The 24,189-nt window shown below is 51.1% G+C and overlaps 1 protein-coding gene across 8 annotated transcripts in view; it reads right to left on the reverse strand.

Annotated features, from left to right (window-relative positions):
* Positions 1 to 24,189, reverse strand: part of MICAL3 (microtubule associated monooxygenase, calponin and LIM domain containing 3) — a 197,910-nt gene that overhangs the window by 24,537 nt on the left and 149,184 nt on the right. For 5 of the 8 annotated variants that reach the window (XM_032349271.1, XM_032349272.1, XM_032349273.1 and 2 more), the window contains 9 exons: positions 23,471 to 23,666; positions 16,031 to 16,287; positions 11,840 to 11,977; positions 10,605 to 10,667; positions 6,952 to 7,065; positions 6,056 to 6,202; positions 5,538 to 5,620; positions 2,587 to 4,438; positions 1,964 to 2,058 (listed from right to left, as the gene is read on the reverse strand). In XM_032349271.1, coding sequence (XP_032205162.1) covers positions 1,964 to 2,058; positions 2,587 to 4,438; positions 5,538 to 5,620; positions 6,056 to 6,202; positions 6,952 to 7,065; positions 10,605 to 10,667; positions 11,840 to 11,977; positions 16,031 to 16,287; positions 23,471 to 23,666 — 2,945 coding nt within the window. The remainder of the gene's footprint in view (positions 1 to 1,963; positions 2,059 to 2,586; positions 4,439 to 5,537; positions 5,621 to 6,055; positions 6,203 to 6,951; positions 7,066 to 10,604; positions 10,668 to 11,839; positions 11,978 to 16,030; positions 16,288 to 23,470; positions 23,667 to 24,189) is intronic. The other 3 variants (XM_032349276.1, XM_032349275.1, XM_032349277.1) reach the window with 1 other exon arrangement.

Here is a 24,189-nt window from a genome sequence, read left to right on the forward strand (position 1 = left end):
CAGGCCGACCCCACACTTTGGTAGGATTCAAGTCAACATGTCCTAGGCTCAGCTTTGTCTTTAGTATTCCTTGCTCAGTCTCCAGCAAAAGGTCCTGTAGGGGCACACACGCAATGTGAAGCCCCCATGCCTCTGATTCTGGGAGTCTAGGAGTGGGGGCCATGACTTGTTGGTCACACAGAAGGGAAGAGCTCCCTGTGTGCCTCAGGTCAGCAGGGCCCCAAGGGGAGGCTGTCCTCAGTGACACATATCACCAGGAAGAAAGCCTGGGCATGGCCAGCTTGGGCAGCCTGCCATTCTGCGTTCTGCTGGGATGTTTCATTTAACTGAGAAACAGTGGAGAAACTGACCACAAAAGCAACCATGGATGGGAGTTTCTGACCAGTAGGAGATGAACCAGTTGAACGTCTGCATACCTACGCGAAGGCAAAGTGAACCCTAGGCCACATTCTCCTTCATAGATGGCCCCTCTGAACCACCCCTTGAGCCCCCTAAAGCAGCACCAGTCTCCAGTATTGGCACATGTTGGGGGACCCATGTACATATCCAGAAGCAGTTCTTAGTCCCAATGTCATAGTAATGCTGCTGCCTGGGAAAGTACAATGGGGAGCACTTAATAGGAGACCCACGAAGCTAGGCTCCTGGGAGAGAGCCAGCATACAGGGTCCCTACCCTAACTCAGTGCTGGCCTGGCAGGGACAGGTGGGAGTTGGCTCTGCACATTGCAGGTGGGATCGGAGGCCTGACCGTTCAGGTGTCCTAAGGGAGTGGACAGCTAAATAGCTGGCATGGCCAGGGAGGCCAACAGACCAAGTATGAGAGGAGAACTAAAAGATGGGTTTCCTCCAGTGTGCCAAGTTGTTGAAGGTGAACCGGGATGGGGGGAGGGGACTAGCTGAAGCCATCTTTACTGACCAGACATGTGTGAGGCTCAGCTCTGCCGTGGCAACTCCTTGGAAGCCAACAGAGAGGCAGACTCAAATTCAAGTCCTGGAAAGCCTTATAAAGAAGGCTATATAACACTCTGGGGACACCTGTCATTCAGGAAAGGGAGCTGAAGATAGCTGGGCTGTCGCCTGGGACAGGAGGCTGAGAGTGTGTCCCAGACTGGACAGTGGAGACGGTGCAGCGTCAACTGTCCCTCTGTGCTGCCCAGGCCTTTCTAGACTGTCCTCCCCACCCCATCACTGTCTCCGTGATGCTGATGCCCTGCTAGAACTTTCTCTAATCCCACTCCCTCCTCCAACTTCATGGATCTACAACAGAGCTACAAGAGCCCTTGGAAATCAGAAGATTGGATAAATATCCAAGAGGCCTCCACCTTGCAGGTTCGCTCTGAGGAGAGCTGAGCAGCCACCTCAGCTCCCATTCCTGGGGCAGTAAGAGGAACCAAGTCAAATCCAGAGCGTCCTATTCAGCACAGAATCCAGGTCAGTTTCCTGGACTGGTTCTTTAATAGCAAAAATTCCTCTCTAACCCACAAATGTACAAAGCAGGCAGGATGACAGGGTGCACTCCTTAGTGACTCAGCCTCTATCTACTGCCTAAACCCATCGTCCGTGTCCCAACCCATCTACTGCCTAAACCCATCGTCCGTGTCCCAACCTGCACCAGATCTAGGCAGAAAACCCTTCTGCTGTCACTCTGGACACTGGCGGATGCTACTCCCCATGGGAATTCTGAGGACAAAAGAACAAATGGATGACACCAGCAGCTTGCTAAAAATCGAGTGAATCTTTGAGCATGAATGTCTCTGTCTTCTTCCCAAGAAAGAAACACAGGAACTCTTGCCATTGAAACAAATAAGCCCCAGCTGTTAAAAGAAGCCCAAGAGAAGCACTCCCTTTATGAGCATTCAGCCCGGGGTCCACTGGGCAATCAGAGGAGGCCACTGGGTTCCACCCTAGGCTGGAATGCCCACCAAGACTACCCAGAGGTTTGGGCTGAGCTTGACCCTACATACCTCTCGCCTGGACTTCTGGGAGGACCTCTCGAGGATGTCGTCACTGGAGAGGTCTGAGTCCTCCGAGAAGCTCAGCTGGCGCCGCAGCTGCAGCTCTAAGGGGATGGAGAGAAGAGGCAAACCAAGGACACCACGGTGCTTTCCCAAATTCTGCATGCACATGCGTCGCCCAGGGGAATCAGGGAGAGGGTGGACTTCTTCCCAGTTTGAGGGGCTCTTAACCTAGGCCAGGGAGCCAGGAGCTTGGAGGCTGACTCCTGTGCCGGCAGGGGCAGTGCGACCACTGAATATACAGTGTCTGGAGGACAGCCCACCTGGAGCCTCCCTGCAGTGCCACGCTCCACTGTGCTCAGAATCAGGCCCTGCTCTGGGACCGGGTGACGGGTGCACACACCGCCCAAATCTCCCTTACTCAGTGCCAAGCTGGGTTTTACAATGATTCCATCACGTGGAATATGCCCTGTGAGCCCATGGTTCGGCTTCCTTCTTATTTACCCCGTTAGCATCGCTCCTAAGAACCCTCGGGCAAGCAGCAGGAGAAATGGATCTTCTGAGAAGAACTGGTGATGGAGGACACACCCCTTACTTCCTGCCCCAGGAGGGGTCCCCTGGTGCTGACATACCTGCTTTCACGATGGGAGACATCCTATGCTTGCCCGAGTCCACAGTGGCACCACTGGAAGGGGTGCTGGAACAGGACTTGTCATCGCCCTTCTTCTTCTTGTCCTTTTTGTACCCAGAAAAGACTGACTTCCACAAGGACTTGGGCTTGGCAGTGGCTTCCTCGAGGAGGTTTGGGCTGGGCTTCTCTGGGGGCCGGCCCTCACCTTTGGACTTCTTCTCTTTCTTGTTTCTGCGGGGGGAGAAGAGTGACGATCTCTTCTTGCTCTTCCCACTGGAGCCCTCGGATGAGGTGACCGAACCATCGGGGCCCCCTGAGTCCGATGGCGGGGAGAGGACCTCCTCACAAGTGGCTTCGTGCTTCAGGGTGGGCTCCCTGGGACCTTTGAGAACTGGGCGTTTAGGGGACTCGGGGCGGAGATCTTTGCCTTTGGAGGGAACTGAGGAAGCTTTGCGGGAGGTGCTTCCTGGGGGCCTGGAGGTCCCAGCTGCCATCTCCATCTCCTTCATCCTACTCAGCTGCTTGGCCATAGCGTCTCTCAACGCCTGGCTCTTCACAGACTTCTCCCTGGCTCGCATGCGCTCCTCAGCCAGTTCCTTGGCTTCTGGAGAGACTACGGGCAGGCCCCTCTTCTGTGGTTGGACCCCACTCTCCAGAGTAGGCAACCTACCATTCTCCTTGGCTAGGGGTGGGTGGAGGGGCCTCTCCGTGCGGGGCCAGTAGGAAGGGGGTGTGAAGAACTTCTCCTGTAGACTCGAGTCCTCTGTCTTGTCATCATAGGTATCCTCCACGTCATCGGCAAAGGGGATCTCATCCACACTCTCCACAAACGACTTCCGCACCTCCTCTCGAGGGGGCTGGGCAGGCTCTCGGGGGGTCCGCATAAAGGAGGCAGGTGGTGGGGGTGGGATCACTGAGGCCTTGGACTTGGTCTCCTTATGCTCATAAGTCTGATATAGCTTCCTTCGAAGAGTTGCAGGCTCCTCATCCTGGGGTGGGGGTGGGGGTGGGCTTGAAGGTGGAGTGAGCATGGTGGAGTCCGAGGTGTTGAAGCTCTGGCTGCCCAAGGTTTTCATGTTGGAGGAGCTCCCATGAAGGCCCAGCCCAGAGCTGCTTGACAGATCTCTTTTCTCCTCATGGGAGCTTTTCAGCTCTCTGTCAGATGGGGACTTGGGGGTTGGTAGGGAGGGCTGGTCACCATCAGGCTTCGGCAGGCCTAGCCTCTTAGGAACAGGTGGAGGTTTTAGAAGCTGGAGCCCCTCACTCTGAGGAGACTTCTCAACTGAATAGGATTTTAGGGACACTGGTTTAAAGGTAGGTGAGGGGAAGCTGGACTCAGACACCTTGCTCCGATCTATAGGGGTAAGCCCGAGGCTGCGGCGGATCTCAGCACTCTTCATCCAGAACTCTGCCACCAGGTCATTCCGTTTCAGGGCCTCATCCACAGCTAGAGGGCTACCCAGTCTATCCTTGGTGTCCCCTTGGTTCTTCAAGGGGAGGGAAACCACAGGGATGGCTGTTTTGGCTGGAACAGGCTGGAAACATATGGGGGACTTGGTGGGGGATGGGACAGTGGCCTCAGAGGAAGGCTGAGGCTGGGAGCAAATGGGGAGCTGGGTGGTGGTGGGGGTGGAGGTGGCCAATGGTGACAGGCGCTGTGTGCTAACTGGGGAGGTAGGTGTCCTGGCTTCTGGCAGAGCCACTGGTTGCAATCGGATAGGAGAGCGCATAGCCCTCTGGTCAGTGGGCAATTCCGCTTTGGGCTTCACTTTGGGGAGCAAAGGTTCAGGGAAAAGGCTGTCCTCAGGCAATTTCACCTTGGTAGCAACAGAGACAGGTGGGATTTGGGCCCCCTACGGAAAAGGAAGATAGAAGCTGCTTAGAAGGAAGGGTTCAATGGTCAGAAGAAACCCACTGGCAAGTTCTCTCTCAAAGGGCCTGTGTTTATGAAGTAAATTCCTCTCCCTCTCCTTTAGGCTGTCATTGAAATGGCTCCAGGACACACTCTCTCACTCTCCGCTCTATTTGTTCAATCTTTAAAGCCACTCTACTTTGCTCAACAGACTCAGCTTTCAGGGTTTGGTTCATCTCAAACACATCCTACATTCCTTGTGCACTGAAATGGACACTGCCCAAAGCACACTGAAGGAGCCAGCTCTCCTGACTATGGACCCCAAGAACTCTGATGTATGAAGACAGAGGCCCACATGGTAAGATTTAAAACAGCTATATATATATATTTTTATAGTCTATACTACAAATTGTCCTTCCCAGGAAACTCAAAGATCCATATATTCCAGCACAAATTCTTCTATAACCCACCCATTAGTCTCAGCAAAGCTCCCCCAATTTCACGAATGAAATCACCAAATTCACCCTGCTTTTTAGAATCTCAAAGACCAAATCAGGCCAACCCAGGTCTTGAGTTTGGCCTCCTTCCCAAATCTGTCCTCCAGATAGCATTTCCCAAAACCTATTCCACAGGACACTGTGGCAATCCTTTTACGTACCATTCTCCAATGTGTGGTTCACGTACCACTGGTAATCTGGGTGGATGTTTTCAATTTTAAAACTCAGTCAGACATTCATTTTATACTAAGAAACAAACACATCTGTCCTATCAAACTGATGATTCCACCCAAATTACTGTGTTAACCTAAAAATAAATTTTACTTTTGAAATGGTATGGTATGACAGAAGACTGACACAGTGGTGGGATGACTCAGATCTGGGACTGGTGTAGCGCTGGGTTAGGGAGATGCTGCCTAGACTGCCTTGTCCTCATGGTGAGGACTAAGCTGGATCCCCAAGGCCACTCCTGTTTTTAGCAGCTCCACTAAGCACAAGAAGCCAAAAAATGGGTTCACAGCAAGGGCCCTAAAACGAAGACTTACTATATCCACTCAGGGTCCCAATCAGTTCTGTCCCCGACAATGAGCCCTGAGCCCTTACCTCTGCCACAGGGCTGTGGCCTGGGGAGAGCAGACCAGCTTGCTCCTCTGGGGACGGGGCAGGGCTGGGGACCTGGGCAGGACCTGAACAGAACAGACAGAGGGTTAAACAGGAAGTACTCCCCGCCTCCCCTGAGGGTTCCTCTCCCAGCCAGCTCTGCGGAGCGGGGCGGGGGGGGCACTATCCGCCCGCAGCAGGAAAGTGCATTCCCACAGAGTCCCTGGGTGCCACCTCTGCTCACGCTGGAAGTGTGGACTTTTGTTCCTGTGTGTGTGATCTGTGTCCAGCTTGGAGGTGTACCTCCTACCCTTTCCCGGCTCCACAGCACACATAGAAAGGCCAAAGCTACATGCAGGGTCCACGCATGGGGCAGGAGGACAGCAAGCAGAGCTGTTTGTCATTTGCAGGCTCTGCTCCAGGTCTGCTCTGGCTCTACTCTGGTGACCTGTGTCCTGGGGGCTGTTCTCATCCTTGCAGTGGGAATTCTGGAAGCAGCTTTTCCTGAGACAGGGACTTACTTCTCTCCTGGTACCCTGGTGTGGGGGCAGGTTGTTCGTCCTCATTTTCTGATACTCTCAGCTCCAGCTCTGCCTCCAAGGCTGCCCGGTGTTGCATGCGAAGCTCCGTTTCAGCATCCGATGGGATCTCATCAGACCAGTGCTGATCTGCCGGAGGGAAGGGAGAGCATAGCCCACCTGAGTGAGGTTCCGCTTCTTTCTGAGCCTCCTATCATCCCCAGAAAGCAGCCAAACCAACATCTCGGCTTAAGGTCTAGTCCTGGCTCTGTGCCCTGGCTGGGCCCTGCCTACTGGTCCCTGCCAAGCTTCTGAGAGACTTGGCCCAAAGTCTCTGCAACATGGTGCTCTCATCAAAGCCTGCGGTGCTCCATTTGCTTTTTAATTGCCCAAGATGGCATCCGATGGACCAGAACAGAAAGAAACATAGGGCACGTGCCTGTGAAGGGCAGGCCTTGCTTTGTGGACTCACCAATGGTCTGTGTTTCCCCCAACACCACTGCAATGACCATGTTCCTTCACAGTCTTGCCTGGATTCACCTCATTTCTCCCAGGCTAGTCCCTGTCTCTTCTTCCCCAACCAACCAGACTAGAATTCTTAAAACACCATCCTCTTGTAGCTACCTTTCAGAGGACATCCACTGAATTGGAGGCCCTTGTCTAAAGCACCTAGTCTGTTCAGCTTCTCAACCACAACTTACTGATGCAGGCTCTGCTGGCTGCTGGCTTAGGGGCGGAATGACACACATCCCAGTTACTGCCAGAACAAAGAACGTGACCAGGAGACTGACTGCCTTGCTATTGCTTTAACGTGTATTATCCTTCCTGAGTTGCAATCACACAGTGGGGAAGAGGGTGGTCAGCACAGTGGAGAGGGGAGGCTCTGGGGTCCCCCGTACCATCATCCAGCTCAGCACCAGTGTCCCCTGTGTCCCCATTCTCCGCTGCCTCCCCTTCTATCTCTGCTGGCTCCGAGTCCACATCTTCCTCCAGGTCATTCTCATCAAATGGGACTGTAAAGCAGAAACGTTCAAAGGAAGGAAGAAAAGGACAGACAGACGGACAGAGAAACTGCCTATGCCGGTGTAAATGAGTGCTGGTCTTCCCAGGGCTGCAATGCAAAGACCTCGAGAAGCGAGGAGATGGATTCTCAAGTGTCTGGATTTGAACCCCACAGCAGACATCAGCCAGACTTGGGGGAGCTAAAAGCAGTTTGGGTGCTGGCGAGACCCCGGAGCCCTTCCTGAACACCTGGGACTAGCACCGCCAGGTCTGGGCATCAATCCTCCTCCCCAGGGCTGCTGTAAGCTCCTCGGTGTGAGGTCAGGGGGAGACACTGCTTCTCCAGGCCCAGCAGATACCCGGCTGCAGATCCAGCAGCAACAGCACTCTCTGGACTGCATCACATGGCACAAGGCACTGAGTCCTCACACTGATACTCTAGAGGGACTGGGGGAAACGGAGACTACCTGCTCATGGACACACGGCCCCATCTAACAGCCACAGTGCTGTCAGGTGAAATCCCGAGTGACCACCAAGTCCTCTGAGGACACCTACCTTCCCTCTCCAACAGCAGAGGTTGCAGCTCTGGGATCATTCAGAGAAATGATTTTTTTTTTTTTTAAAGCATGAGGGAGAGGTTGAGGGGATATGTAAAGTTCATTTTCTAGACTCAAGAGTAGCCTTTCGGTGCTGCGGAATGAGGCAAAGCACTCGTTGACTTCATTTTCCTCAGGAGGAACCAGCCCCTAAATACACACACACACACAAACTCTGCACACTTGGAACTCACACTAACAGTCTGGAGTAAGAAAAGCAATTAAGAAAGCAACATGGGCTCCTTTAAAGGGTGCCCTGAGATCCCCATGGTCCCCGAGACTGACACTGCCCATCCAGCAGGGGTCCTAAGGGCTTCTTCTAGGGTCTGAAGCACAGCCACTCTCCAAACAATCCTAATGGTTCTCGCTTCAGAAACAGGTTATGTTTAGATCTGCAAATCCAAGAGCTGGAGATCTAATCCCAAGGGGGTTGGGTGGGCAGCAGGGACACTGGCTGTGGTAGAGCTGGGGAGATTTCTTCAAAGGTGGTGACACGAGAGGCTGTGCAAGGACCAGGTCCTCTCAAGTCACTGGTCTCCTCACTGTCCAGCCTCATGAATCTGTACCCCTGCTATGGCATGTGCACGGTGAGTGCAGACACCAAGGTCTCAGTGTGATAAAAATCAAGAGACTATCTGGAGGTGGCGTGGGGAAGACAAGGAAAGGGGCACTCTGAAGATGATGCTGACTTGCCCTAGTCATAGGAGTTTTTGTTAAAGATATTATATACATAACTCTTTGGGGCACCTGGGTGGCTTAGTCAGTTGAATGTCTGACTCTTGATTTCAGCTCAGGTATGATCTCAGGGTGGTGAGATCGAGCCCCACATTTTGCTCCACACTGGGCATGGAGCCTGTTCAAGATTCTCTCTCCCCGTCTTGCAAGTGCCCCCCACCTTCGCTTGCTGGCACAGTTGCAGACACACACTTTCTCAAAAAACAACAACAATGAAAAGAATTCCTTAAGCTATATAAGAGCTTTCGTACACTATTAAAAATAAGGTGTGACTTCCATCTAATTCCGGAGAACCATTCAGAATGGACTATGGGGAAAGATGAGAGAGTTCCAGAATAAGTTCTAAGCTAGCAAATAGTTAATGTTACGTTCCTAGTTTGAGATACCAGGGCAGCCGGTAGAGCTGGTAATCCCACGATGCTTTCCTGTGACGGTGGTATTTGTTGGGAAAAATACTGGGGGTAAAACTACTCAGTTATTTCCACAGGTTGAAAAGCTTTGTGGGGTAACATTGCTGTTTCAGTTCATCAAACACTAAGAAGTGGGATTTCTGAGGATCACAAAAGTCTATGCCTCCTCAAACCTGAGCTTCCTGCGTGGATAACGAGCTCATGGTTTCATGACCCCATTTCTGAAAAGCTGGGGACACAGACACCTCTCTTCACCCAGCCTTTTTCTCCTTTGGCTGTCACCCAACCCAGTGGAAATGGAACTGGGGCTCATCCCATTAGGGCCCAATGTGCCCAACATGCATGCTCAAACGAATCTATGAGTGCTGGGACCTCAAGATGGTAATTTATACTTCTGTCGGCAAGTGCACCAGATGTGAGCACAAAGGAGACCACGATAGGACTCCAGTCACACTGCCCCATGTTAGCCTGACTCCAGCCCCAGTGGTTCTCCGACTCAGAGCTGCTACTAAGAAATGTCTGTTGTAGAGTCAGAAAGTTACTAAGTCTACAGTCCTTGGGAGCACCTTGAAAGGAACAATTGTCACATATATTAAAAAACAAACAAGTGAGAAATATCAACGCAGCAGCAGCAGATACTGGAGAAACGCAGCTGGAGGGATGGAATTGGGAGATTAAACCCAGGTTAAGATGGAGAGCAGAGTGCTAGAAGCTGCCACACACTATGGAAGCTGAGAATCATAGACATATGTAGCTTTTGCTTTATTTCAGCTGCTAGGGAGGAAGACCTGACACCTCGGCCTTCTCCGAGCATCCTGGGAGACCTGACTGACTAACTAGGAGGGACGTGCAGCAGCTCTGTGCACAGGCCCAGCTCTCCCTGTGGCTCTGTGACTTGCATGCCTGTGTCCACTTCTCCTGCTGAGAGTGAGGACAATGGGCTGGGCTGCTGGTAGAGATCCATGAGCACCAATCCTACCCACCCCAGAAGCAACCACCAGGACCCGAGTTCTCAACTGGGGGGCCATGCTGCCCTTCTTCAAGTGGAATTTGAGAGTGTGTAGGGCTTTTTTTTGTTGTTGTCTGGATGGCTGGGGCTGCATGGCTGACGTTTTGAGAGCCAAGACCAAGGAAGTTAAATGTCCCACAATGAGAAAGAACAGTCCTGCCCTCGCTGAACACTGGTATCGTCTGTGTTGAGAAACACCTCTCCAGCAAAGGTCAGGAAGGACAACTGAGGTTTCTGAGCTATCTCTTGGTCTAAGTATTTAAAGAGACCCCACATCTCAGTAGGCAAACCCAGGGGGCACTACGTCTAGTTATACCCAGCTTGTCCCTCTACTCTGAGCTGGATAATATTCACCAATCCTCTGTTCCCCCCCGCATCCCTGACTACTGACTGTCTCCTTCTCTGGACTTCTGTGGGTTTGTGGAATATTAACTGATTCCTCCACTTTCATACCCAATTGCTACATAACTTAATTCCTACAGACTTTAAAAATCACTGCTAAAAATGTTCCCTCGGATGTGGCCTTTACTCAACCTTTATTAATAGTAATAACAATGAAAGTTTAGTTAGTTCTGTCTATGCTATCGCTCTACTCCAGATCTTCCTTGAAGGGTGTGGGGTGCGCATCTGGTCCATGCAAGGACGGGCTTCCTGAGTGAGGCATGCATGTGCCCCCCCCACCCCGCCAACCTTGGCATGCACGAGCAGCAGGACCAGAATTCTAGTGTTAAGGTACCAGCAGAGCTGCCGAGAGAGAGTGGTTATGTTGAGTGGAGAGCGAACAAACATCACCAGACTACCTCCGGAGACTGTCTCCAGCCAGGCCTGCACGGCTGCGCGGCGTATGGAGGGAAGGTCAGGCACTGAATTTAAAACAGACGATAGATACAAAGTTACACAGGAATGTGTGGTCCCCGTGAGGAGAACTGAGGTCATCCTAGAGCCCCCAAACAGAAGAGAAACTGAGAGACATTACAAGCCAGAGGCCTGTCAGCCAACGACGAGGGGTCAGAGTCCTGTTGTAAGCCTACAAGATGGGTATTCGGGATGAGAAAAGGAGAGAAAACACAGGGAGGGTCAACGGCGGCTCAAGGCTGCGGAGCCCATGGCTGCAGGCCAGTCTGATGTCTCTGGTCAGCAGGGTCTCTCTCCTCACTCCCGCTGAGTATTTATGCTGCTGCAGAGTAGTTAACAGAGGTTGGTCTTGTCTATAGGTGAAGACTTGGGGCTGGGGAGGATCACATGTCCCAAAGGGCTAAACTTCAGGAAGGCAGGGAGCACCCGTTTTATCTATTCAGCCTTACAGGGTGTGTGGCCCCGTCAGGCGCTGAATGGAAGCATGAAGACAAGTGAGTGAGAGACAGAGGTTGATGACACCAAGGTTCCATATTTGGACAGTGGGTATGCTGAGGTGGGAAGGTGTGGAGAATGACATGGCAGCTGACATAGCTCTCACCAGTCTCCATGTTCCCCTTTTATTGCTTGCTATTCCTTGAAGAAGTCAGGTTAAAGTTCGTCTTCACCCTACTGTAGAACACAGACCATCTCACCTGAGACCTAGAGCTGGACATTATACTATCTACTCTAAAGGCCCCCTGGATCTAAATCTCTTCTTAAAACTTCATTTCAGTTCAAAATATACTGCCCCACCCTGTCCTTCCAATGTACATTCACACTCAGACACACACCACACAAGGAAAGCACCAGAACATTTTACCAAGTGGACAGAGTAATCCTGTCTGGTCATACGGGGACAGAAAGCAAAGTCTTGGTTTTCCCAAGGTCAAGTTCATTTTACTATTTTGCAACCATGAAGAAAGAGCTCATAACCTCTTAACCTACAGAGAACTTTACATATCCTCAAACAATAGCTAAGGGTAGTGGTCACAATTAACATCAGGAAAATAAAATGGTTCATTGGCTCTTACGTTTTTATCAAACTGAAGGCTTTGGTCCTGACAGAAGAGTCCTCTACAACAATGAGAGGGGAAGGTGCTCTGAGGGGCATTGGGACCTTGGATTTTGAAACAGTTACCTCTAGAAGTGGAGGACTCAGAGGTTGGTACCATTCGCTCCTCCTCCTCTTTCTCTCGAATATGTGTCCAGTGCACATCAGCCTGGATCTCCAAGGGGTCGGCCGGATTTATGATCTGCTGTAGCCTCTGGCTCCCGACTAGTATACCAGGGTCAGAAGTGGGAGAAATGAGGAAGGGAGAGATGATGGAGGAAGGAAGCAGAAAATAAACAATCAAGGAAAGGAGGGGATGGAACACCACAGGAAAGGAAACAGAAAGAAAAGTTACTGTATTTGCCAGGATCAGTTTGAATCAGAAAGAGGCAAAAACTGAGAACACATGTGCGTGTACACACACACACACACACACACGATTTCCACTTGTTCAACTTGATTTAGTTGTTTTAAGCTTCACTTATACTGTAATTTCAATAAAGAGAACCATACATTACAACTCCAAAAAGAACTCTCCTTTCTGATGCTCTTTTCATCTTCTCTGCATTTGAGAGACCCAAATGCCAAGTCAGAAAAAAAGGAAGGTTACAACTGCCCTCCGAAGGGCCATCCCTCCAGGTCCTGAGTACTCAGCTCTGTTACCCAGCACAGTGTGAGATCCTAGGGAATGCACCATTCATGTCCCTTCTGTGTCACACAGCGTGGTGCTTACCGCCACCTGTCATGCTGACAGCTTCTCCTTTGAGATTCAAGCCAAGTGACAAGAGAAAAGTGGGATGGGACAGTATCGTTCTGTCAGGAACCAGCTAACTCACGCAGGACAGAAACTTACTTTGTTGGTCCTTTAGTGTTTATCTTTTGCAGTTAGAGAGAGAGAAAAAAAATCCCCCTTCCGTAATAGGTCTCATGCTGCATGCTGGTCTGTGGCAGGGACACGGCTATAGGGAAGAAATGGAGTTTGGGGAGGCAATGGCTGGGAGACGAAGCAGAGCTCTATCCTGTAAATCCCCAAAGCTTTGGGAGTTCGTGGGCAGGAATAAAACAATACCTCTTTGCTTTTTCTGAGGTCAAGGCCCTTTTCCTTAAAACTCCATTTGGTGCCCCACTGCTCCTCTCTGGACATAAGACCTGCCTTTTCAGCTAAAGGAGAATTGACCAGCAGCCCTTCCACTGATTCTTGCTGCCAGAGCCCAAGGACTATACATGCAGCCCCTGCCCTGTAAACTGCCTGTCTTCAGAGCTTGGACCATGCCATACAGCAGGGTGAGAATAAAGGGATAGCCAGCAACTTGGAGAGGGGACGCTTCAGGAGGGAGGGTGGCTATTCAGGCAGCAAGAGCAGGTGCCACCTGATCTGAAGGACTCTGGGACTCCTGATGGGAGCCCACTCTCAACAGTCTACCTGGACAGTTTGGCTTTGGCTTCCCTACCACACAACCTCTTCATTTTTAAACAATGGAGAATGTGGTCTGGACAGGAAGTAACACTAAGAGCAGCGAATGTGGTGCAGGCAGCGTGCTATGTTAAATGTGGGGTGGTAGGCCTGCATGCATGCTCCCTTTGAACCTGCTGGTCTCCACAGATTCGTTTCCTCAGGTCAACCGGCCTTTACGGTGTTGGATGGCGCTGAATCACAGCAAAGTCACCCAACAGCTCGAATGGCAGACGACTAAGGAAGGTCAGTCAGAGAAAAACGTGGACCCCGTCTTCATCTTCTAAGCAACAAAGAGAAGACAGTGAGTCTTCTCCCCAGATAGTGTGCTGCTTCCTGTCATAAATGTAGCCCTTGGGGACACAGGAGCCGGTTTTTCGGGGAAATATGACAAGGCACAATGGCGGGAGGTTCTGGGCCCCTCTGCTGTGCCGGCTCTGCCACTTACGGACACTATGACTGCAACGGGAGGTTCTCTACGTCAGAAGGTGTTCGCTAAAGCAGAGGGCTTATAGCAAAGCATACGAGGGGCACAAACGGGGCCACATTCAATAAGGATCTTCTGGAATCTTCTCCTCTGACTGCCCCTTGCTTCTCCTCTGTCTTACATGCTATTGTGCAGGTGACCATCCATGAAGGCTGGGCCCAGGGACAGGTACCAAGCTAGGCATATGCCAAAGTCTGTCAGCACAGCTTTATAAAGCACAGATCTTTTCATGTGGGACCTGCTCTTGAAGGCAGATTCTGGATGGCTGTTAGGGAGCCAGGGTAGAAGGTGGGCAACGGGCAGAGCGGGTACCTTTACGTGTACCCGTAGCTTCTTCCTTTGACAGCTGCTGGAGCCACTGGCCTTGCAGGAGTTCTCTGTCCCAGGGGCAGTACTCCCCTTCTACAGCAGGGGGAGCCAGACACCCACAAACACAGCATCAAGAACCCCGCGTGGGGATAAACAGAGAAGAGAGAATGGAAGGGAGGAAAGAGAATAGAGAAGAGTTATCTTCAGGTGCAAGGCAAGACCATTCTGTTACTGTCTACACAGCCATCGAAGTCCACTGCTCAGAAGATACAAACACCATGGGCTAGGAACACAGGCCCCAGGGTTGGGGTGAATTTGTCTGTAGGTATTTCTCCAGTTAAATCACATCCCTGCGGGCTGGGTCTTGACGCTAGTTCCAGATGCAGGAAATTAAGTCTGCAGGGACGAAAGCACAGCTAAACTCTCCTGCAAAGGGTACAGACTTTGACCTAAGCTGTGTCTGGGGCTAAAGCCACTAAGCATATGAATCACCAGCTGAAGAGAATGATGTCTGAAATGATACAAACAAAATACCTTTTTCCCGGATGCCCTGTGAGCCTGATGGCCCTCGTGATGAACAGGGACGAGGGGACAGCCCTGAGACTGAGCCAACCATGGTTCTGCAGACATGGCAGACTGGAGAACTCAAGACACCAGCTTCCTGGCCCAGGGCCTGCCTCCTTCTTCCACAGATCTTATTCATTTCTCATCAGAAGGAGGGAGAGAGGGTTAGGCCACCAAGGGCTGCCTCTGTGGGCCTCCCCCAGCCTCTGTCTTTGGAGGGAAGAGTGCAGGAGAACTAGGTCTAGAGAAGCCCCTCAGGGGCCTGAGGAAGTACCTGGCCTCTGACTATTCCCACTGGCATCAGGCAGCTTGGGGGCAGGAGGAGGCTGTCTTTCCTCTTGCCTGCCCTGCCTCACTAGGGTCTCGGAGTTACACAGCTCTCAGGACCATCTCAGTACCATGCACCCTGTCTGGGAAGGGCTCTGCATCTGGTTAGCACTCGGACCTTCCCTGGGCCAGACTGGGGGATGGGGTCTGGGCCGCGAAGGACATGAATTCCAGGAGGAGCAGAGGTAAGCAGAAGAGCGGCAGAGAAATCTACTGCCAACTCGAAGAGGCCCAGAGCTGTCCCAAATTAATGCGCTCCTCTAACAATGGCTGGGAGGGATGGGTGCTTTAAAGGCCCATGTCCTTCCCTTCCCCCATGTGCTCTGGAGAGAGCACAGCTGTGAGATGATAGGCACTGCTGTCAGGGGAGCTCAGGTCTCTATCTGCCCTAGTTTCTTCCTCACCACCCACCAGACTTCTGGGCAGCCAAGGAAGGGAAAGAATGAGCCTCTCTCTTACAGAGGCAAGAAAAGGAGGCCCACCAAGTTCTTCCTCATCACTCAAGGACACACACAGCCAGAGATAGGGGCAGAATTGAAACATTTCAAGTTCAAGGCAAGAGAACATTTCAGAGCCAACCAGACCAAGTGCTGGAACAGATGCTCCTTCTCAGGACACTGATCCAAACACGTTACTACCTGCCATGAACTGAACCCTGTCTAGTGGGCTCCTAGCCCCTCCTCAGTGACAACAGCTCCGAGCAGAGTGAGAGTCAATGCTCTGCAGCCTCCAATGTCCTGGACTCTGAGTCCAGGAAACCTCTCGAAAGCAAATTCCTTTTCTTTATTAAAATAAATTTCTTTTAGCAGAAACTAAAGGGAAAAAAAAAGCGAAAATGAGGACAGGAGAATGAGTAACCTATTTTGGACGAAGTCCATCTGCTGACCCTCTGCCTTCCACTTCCAATTTCTCCCCAGAATGTGCACAATGGACATTATTTCCACTGTCAATGGCCTCCTCTGCCCCCCGAAACTAAGGTCAGAGAGAGGCAGGAAGGATGATCTCTGGGGCTGGGGGAGGCAGATCTGTGTGTCAGACTCTAGTCCGTGTGCAACAGAAACCTTACTCAAGAACAGAACAGGCTGCCTCAGGGGTGGGACAGGGTCAGAGTTAGGAGAAGAGATTTTTTTTTTCTGACCTTCACTAGATTCTTCCTCTTCCTCCTCATATTCTTCCTCCTCCTCCTCCTCCTCTTCGTATTCCTCTTCCTCCTCCTCCTCTTCATTCCCAGGGCCGTAGCTCTTTGAGGCCTCTAGTTCCTCTTCACTCTTTCCTTTCAGAAGAGCATGGATCCTCACAGCCTCCTTCCAAGGAACACCGCCCAGATCTGAGGGGGGCAGAGGGGGCTCCTCTTCCTCCTCCTCCTCCTCTTCCTCCATCTCGGACTCAGAACTGCTGTAGGGGAAACAACCACACAACCAAAGTGAGTAGACCGTTAAAAGTCACAACCAGAGGCAAACTGTCCCAGCAAAGCAACTGCTGAGCAGGAAGGGGGAGAGGACAGGCACGGAGGGGTGCAGCGTGCTTCCCTGCCCAGGTAAGACACATGAGGGGAAGGAGAGTGAGTAGAGGGCCAGAGAAAACACACACGTATGGGTAACCCCGACATAAAGCCACATAAGCCAACAGCCCAGTCTGGCGGTGCGCTCTGTTCAGTGAATAGCAACTCCAACAAGTTTAGTCTTAGAGGCCCTCAGAGATAGTAGGGGCATGGGCTCATTTTGATATGAACCCATGACCCCAGGGAATCAAGAATGGAGAGAAAGTGTACTTTCACCATGACCTACTTTTTGGTTTAAATAAATTTTTATTTATTGAGGACCTCAATTCTACTTGACTCAGGGTTGGAAGGCTCTCGTGGGAACCACGGTGAGAAAGAGCTGCTTCCAAGAGGTGTGAACTGAAGTCTTAGCCACAGACGGGTTAGCCATCAAGGTGTGTGTGCTGGAGTGAAGGCTGTGCATTCAGTTCCACAGTGTTCCTGACATGCCATGCCCAGAGTACGATACCATGGTGAACACGTAGTTAACAAGGCAGCATAACAAGGCAGCAAAGGCACTGTCCGCTGAAGTTACAGAACAGGGAGTATGGGGAGGGCATGGAAAAAAACATCACATCCCTGGGGTCATCACCCTTGACCACCAGCCATTCTCCCTTGATGGCACGCAGTCTAGAGCTCAGCTGGAAAAGGGAAGGAGCGCTAAATGCTGCGAGACACTAGCTGTGACTTATGCAAGCCCAAATCCTGGACCACTGCCCTCAGAGCCATGGCCCCGGAGCATCTGTACCCTCTTCCCTGGCCGGCAGAGTGAGCTGTCAACAGGTGGTGCAAGAATAAAATTCAATGCCCTACCACGGGGCTGCAGAGCAGGAGAAAAACCCAATCATCACCACACAAATGAAGCTCCTCAGACCTATTTCACGGTCCGATAATTCCCCAAGTCTTTTTCGGGAGAGGCTCTGCCCTCAGTGAGAAATGTGTAGTTGACTGGGCTGGGAAAAATGTGGCATGTGCCAACCTCTGGCACGAGAAAGCCAAACCCCAGAGGCATTGCACATGAGGCTGAGGTCTGGTCCCGTCTTCCTGTGACAGTGGGCTGCTCTCTCCCTGCCTGGAGCGGGACAGTGCACGTGGAGAGGGCATCAGTGAATACAGTGCGATAAGGTCCATAATACCCCACCCCCATCACTAGTCGTACCTGTGCAGTAAAGAATTTCACCTTGCTTAAACAGGTGGTCTGGCCTTTGTCTTGGGGCCTGGGAGGTCAACTCTAAGCCCCTGGGAGGTCCTGCCTGATGGGAATGTATTTATTTCCCTGGAATCCTTGGGTCATGGTGGACAGTCTAATAATGTGATTTAGGGGGAGGGCTGACCACATCCGAAAGACGTATGATTTAGGGTGGAGGTTTGAGTCATGCGGTACTAGTTAGCCTGGAGACTGAAATCAATCATACCACGTAGAAAATCAGTCCATCAATGCCTAGGTAATGGAGCCCCAATAAATCTCTGAATATCGAGGCTTGGGTGAGTAATACTACATGGGATTTGTCACACATTAATACCAAGAAAGTAACACAGCCCTGACTCCACAGGGAGAGGCCGATGGGAGCTCCATGTCCATACTTTCTCGGACTCTGCTCTGTGCACTTCTTCACCTGGCTGACTTCAATCAGTATCCTTCCCTGTAATTAAATCATAACCATGAGTATAAGCCTTTTGGCAAGTTCTGGGCATCCTTCTAACAAGTCAATGAACTCGAGGGTGGTTTTGGGAATGCCCATACTTCGGCCGGGTCAGAAGGGAGGTCAGTCCAGGAGGCTATGTGCCCATGACTTCTCAGGTGGCTGATTCTCACAGGCCTACACTGGCTCTGCTCCTCACCAGCTGTATGACCTTGAGCTGACTATAGCTGAGCTTCAGCATCCTTGTCAGTAAGGCGGGAATGTTAATACCTGCCTCAGAGAAATGTTGTGAAGGTCAGGCACTTTCCAGATTTTCATGTTTGTGTTACACTCTGGGATTCTGGCTATTCACGTATCTGTATCTGTTTACTCGTTTACTCTGTTTACTCGTTCCTTCATTCATTCAATGAACATTTTTGAGTGCCTATTAAAGTTCACCTATTAAAGTTAGGTACAAAAATAAAGAGAGTCTCTTCCTTACTGCAAGCAGCTCCCTTTAGTGAATGCTACTTTGTTCACTCATTCATTCAGCCCCCTTGAAAACTTACTGAGCATCTTCTACTTGTAATGCACTTCCTAGACATTGCAGAGGATACAAGGGTGACATAGAAAAGAGCCTCAGGGACGCCTGGGTGGCTCAGTTGGTTAAGCGGCTGCCTTCGGCTCAGGTCATGATCCCGGCATCCTGGGATCGAGTCCTGCATCGGGCTCCTTGCTCGGCAGGGAGTCTGCTTCTCCCTCTGACTCTGCCTGCCACTCTGTCTGCCTGTGCTCTCTCTCTCTCTGACAAATAAATTTAAAAAAAAAAAAAAAAAAGAAAGAAAGAAAAACAAAGAAAAGAGCCTCATTCTTCAGGGGAGATAAGATGCAAACACGGCAATGATAAAAGAAGGTACAACATTACCGTAGGGGGATGGAGGGTTGAGAGGAGGTAGTTCAAGGTGAGTAAATGTAAGAATTTGGGCCATAGAAAGCTTGGCATCTGGACTTTCACTCTTTTTCACGACTTACTTAAGTATTATTTTTGCCTTACTTTTGTGTCCTCACTTGTTTACTTTCTTACTACTTAACAACGTATAACCCGACACAGATCACCTAACATCTTTCCAACATGAAATAAAGATAAGAATGCCTCCTATGCTCATCTTAAATCTCATGTAAATGTATTAAAACTTCACTTGGGCAGAAGGCAGGCCAGCTTGCCCTTCCTTCACAGTCAGGCACACAAGGTTACCCCAGGAGTCAGCAGACTCAACGGGCCCTCACTGCAGCTTCCCGGCTCCTTGTACTGTGCCCTGTCATGAGGGTGGTGGCACTGGGCTCCATGATGAGACAATGGGGCCCCACATACAGCTCTGAGTGCCACACTGGCTAGTTTTATGATAGCTCAAAGAACACAGGAAAATAGTGAGTGAGGCACAGAGCATAAAAAATCAGGTGGGAAGGCCAACAGTTGCCTCTCTTCAAAAGCTACCAGCTCTCAGTCCATTTCTGAGAGGCCTGGCTACATTGCTTCTGGAAATCTGAGACAGGCAAACCAGACTTGCTCCCTTTGTGAAGATGGACAGGTGTTGCCAAATGTTCCTTCCTAGGCCATCATCTCCCTGGGGCCCTGGAGCCGTTCTCTGAGTCTTAATAGGCTCCTTAAGTCATGCAAGATTCATAGCGCAAATTCAGTAGGCCCAGTCTCATTTTCTGGCTGTCTCCAGTGCCTGAATTTCTGGGTCTGGACTTTGAAAAGGCTAGGAGAACGGGGGAAGAGAAGGAATGTGTAGTGAGGTAGACCACCCCCGACCACCTGGAGTCAGCCTAGAAACTTTTTAAGTGTGGAGAACTGCTGCTACACACCAGAACAAAATACAACACAGTCAAACAACTTCTCTGTCCTTTTGGGAAGAGGGGGCGACCTCTCAATTTATAGTTTCCTAGGAGAGATGAGGGCCAGAAAATGCAGTCCTCGAGATCAGCATTCCATCATGACAGGTGTCTGTTTCTGCATTTGAAACAGTCAATTGCTTTGTGTGACTATTCGATGTGGGTGGGTCCCCCTGGACTGCATGCTCTCTGAGAGCAGGGACAGGTCTGCTTGGCTCGCTGCAGGGCTTACCACGCGGCCTTGCACAGTCCAAAGAGGCAAAGCCAGGGCAAGCTGCTGCCTAAATTCACAGGTGTCATGGAGATGAGACCTCTGAAGTCCATCAAAAGGAGTAGACCCTTTCAGTTAGAAGAACATCTTGCAAAAATCCTCCCTGCTATGGTACTTCCAATCCCTGATCTTAAAGCACTTTCCCTGAGTTTCTTCTCATTGAGGCTATGATGGAGCCTGGAAGGAGGAAGCCAGACCAGCAGGCATGTGGACAAGATTCTAAAAAAACAAGATTTGCTCCACACTTAAATGTGCCGAATAGAGAGTCTGCCATGCCAGGAGGGAAGGGCCAAGGATAGTAACAGTGATGGTGAACGCCCCCTGAGCTCTAAAAAGTGCCATGTGGCACGAAACACTTCACATGAATTAGGTCATTTAATTACCCATTAACCCTAGGACACGATAACTCTAGGACTCTAGGACATATTAACATCCCCACTGTCACAAATGAGGCCAGTGAACCTTAAAGAGGTTGGGTGAGAGGTCAAGATTCCCACCAGTGTCCACACCCTTGTCACACTGCGCCCTCTTGGATGGTTGGCCAAGAACCCAATAGTTCTTCAGCCACTGGCAGCTGTCAGGATGCCAAACCCCGGAAAAAGACCATGACCATCTCCTGCTTGCCTGGGTCCAACTTCAGAAAGTGGAGACTGGACATCTGGGCAGGCCCTACGGTGACTGAGGCAGACTGCTGTGCGAAATACCACTTGAAGTTCTTGGGTGGTTTTCAAGGGAAAATAGGAAATCGTGGTTTTTCATTTTTAAATGAATCCACTCTAGATATCCGAGTACCCACTCCTAGATCTCATCCGCTCTGACAACTGTATACACACTCCACTGCTCGGCACACTGCTTGAGAAGATGGATGTTGTCCAGCTATCGTGGCACGATGGAAACTTAATCCGTGCTGAAAGCAGCATCCTGCTCAGCGACGGCTCCCATTACTGCCTCTGCTGGAGAAGCGGTGAGGGAGAGAGAAGACCAGTGGGGAAGGGTGAGGGAGAGAGAGGACCAGTCAGGAATTTCCACTTATTTATGTCAACCTTGAAGAAGGGGCTTCTCCTTATCGCGTTACTCCAATGGAGGGCCAAGCCTCTTCCACCACAACTAGCCGTCACAAAACTAGCACTTGCCTGTCATGGACTTTTGGGGAGTCCTCTGTGATCTGGCTGCCCCATCTGTAAAGGGCACCTGTTTGCTCTAGCCCTCACTAACTTGAGGCTCTCGCCAGATGGGTGCCGCCCAAGCCATCTTCATCGCCTGGGATGAAGTTGCCCAGCAACTAAAATCATAAAGCTAGTTTTCCAGGCGCCTGGGTGGCCTAGACCATTAGGCATCTGCCTTCAGCTCAGGTCATGATCTCAGGGTCCTAGGATTGAGCCCCGCATTGGGCTCTCTGCTCAGCAGGGAGTCTATTTCTTCCTCTGTCTCTCCTTCTGTACTCTCCCCTTCTCTCTCTCTCAAATAAATAAGTAAGTAATATCTTATAAAAAACAAAGAAAACCCCTAGTTTTCTTTTGTCTTTAGGCACCTGTTCTCTCCCAGAGAAAATAAAAGTACTATTTCTAGGGTGTCCTTTGGAAGATGTTCCTCCCTCCCCTACTCCAAGGAAGGGTCATGGAGCTAATCAGGTCTGGGCCAGTAGTGCCTGCTTAGGTAAACTAAATCAGGACACCCATAAGACTCACGCAGTGTGTGTGTTCAAAACAGGTACTCCTGGTCCCCACCTCAAGCCCACCGACTCAGTTACTCCAGGGGAGGGTTCAGGATTTACTTTGGTACCAAGTGTCCCAGGTGGCCCTTATCATCAGGGAAATTTGGGAGATTTAGAGCAGTGGTTTGAAAAGTGTGGTCCCTAGACAACAACATCACCTGGGAACTTTTTAGGAATGCAAATCTTGGCTATACATTACCCAGTGTGTGTCTCAGTGTTAATGGAAAGCCTCCACCAGTCTGGGAGACACCATGGGTGCTCTCATCCCAGAAGCCCTGCAGGACAGTCTGACTGATAGTGATTTTACACCATCTTTCATCTTGTTCTCTATTGGTGGCCCTGATCATCTTCCACGGAGCACTCTGAATCCTGTACTGACTCTGGCAGACCTGGGTAGTAATGAACGTGAGGCCCTGGGGCAAAGACAGTGGACTCAGGAGGCCTGTGGGGGCTGCAGGGCGGATGTTCCCTTCAGGCATCACTCACTGAGACATCACGAAAACACTGGCATGGCCACGCCAAAAAACCACTGGCTGTGTCTACGGCCTTGGGACACAGGCTCTCTGCTCTACTCTTTACCTCTTTACCTTACTTACCTTCCATCTCAGCTAGAGGAGGAAGGAAGAAGCCTGGAGAGGTGAGGTGGCTTCCCTAAGATTGCCTGGCGACCTGGGGTCATAGCAGGAGCCCCTCATTCCAACCCTGACACCCCTGCCACTGACCCAGCGCACTGCTTCAGGCCTCTGATTGTCCCTCTGCGCATGGTTTGTCCCTCCAGGGAACCTGTCAACAGCCCGAGGGCAGGAGCGGGGACTGTCATTTTTGTTCTGTTACCTTCTCAATGAATGGCAAAGTGTTAAGCCCATGGTAGGTGTCCAAGAAATACTTACTGAAATCTCTGAATTACATCCCATGGGTTGTGATTCTTACTGGCTAATGAGATAAAGAGACAGGGGACTGCATGGAAAGGGGGAGATCAGCAGGCAGTAGGGAAAACAGGAAGAATCCTGAACTTGGATTCAGGAAACCTGAGTCTGAGTCTTAGTCAACCCTCGATCCTAGTATTAGTCACCAGCAGTCTCCGTAATTATGGAGTGGTAAGATGTATGCTCTGGCCTACTTCACAGGACTTTGGCAAGGATGACCAAGGGAGGTGATGACCAAGTGAGATAATGGATACAGAAGTCCTCTGGAAATGGTCCGGTGCCATGCAAAGGGGTAATAAAGGCAACTGCCATCAACAGGCATGCCATATACTGTTTCCAACGCTTCTTACTATTTAACCCTCACAGCAACTGTGTGAGGCAAGTCCTAGCACTGCCTTCATTTCACAGATGAGGAAATGGAGGCACAGAGAGGTTATATGACTTGCCTAGTGTCACATAGCTGGTAGGTGGCACCCAGGTCCCCTGCTGAGGATACAGTGCTGCCTCACCCCGTAGGTACATTCATCTGGGGAAGGGGCTGCCAGGACAAACCACAGGTATGAAGCAACACACAAGAAAACGGGCTGCAGCCCCTGGGCACAGGCTGACCTGCTGGCCACGTCTTCCTCTGCGCCTTTGTCCAGCGCGCTGCTCAGGTTGTGCTCGGCTTGTGTCTCCTCGGGCACCTCCTCCAGCTCCACGGCCTGTTTCACAGACAGGCGGTAGTTCTCCAGCTCGATCCGTTCAGGAGTGCCCCTGAGTCTCTTGGCAATGCTAGGCTCTTCCAGACCATTCACACTTGAACCTATAAGACAAGCAAAGTGGGAAATGACCACAAGTGGTGAGGGATGGAGGGGGTATGCGGGGAAGGAGGAGGCGCCAACAGAAGGATATCTAAGGCATCCAGGGCAGTCACCGCTCATTTCAGTGAAAGGAGGGATGGGGGCCAGACAAGGGGAGTCCATGAGGTCACACAGGCCAGGAAAGGACTGCAGGGTGAAAGCGGCAACCCTTCCCTGAGCAGGAGAAACAGGAAGACAGCACATCTGCCCTGAGATGATTGCCCCAGTCATGCTCCGAGATGGCTGCCCCAGGCTGACTCTTCTCCATCAGCCCTGAATCCATGCACAGCGGAGGGAAGAGGTGATGGTGACTGGGGAGGAGGAGGAAAGGGGACTTGGGTTGGACCCTAAGGAGGAGCTTCTCACCGACCACGCCCACCTCAGCTTCCACTGAGAAGGGGGGGTCCTGCCAGCTGCCCACCCCCTGATGACCCAGGACCCAGTCAAGGTTCATGCACTGCTTCTGGCTGATCCATGGAGGCGTCC

This window comes from Mustela erminea, chromosome 6 (genome assembly GCF_009829155.1).
Source record: "Mustela erminea isolate mMusErm1 chromosome 6, mMusErm1.Pri, whole genome shotgun sequence".
Classification (NCBI taxonomy): domain Eukaryota; kingdom Metazoa; phylum Chordata; class Mammalia; order Carnivora; family Mustelidae; genus Mustela; species Mustela erminea.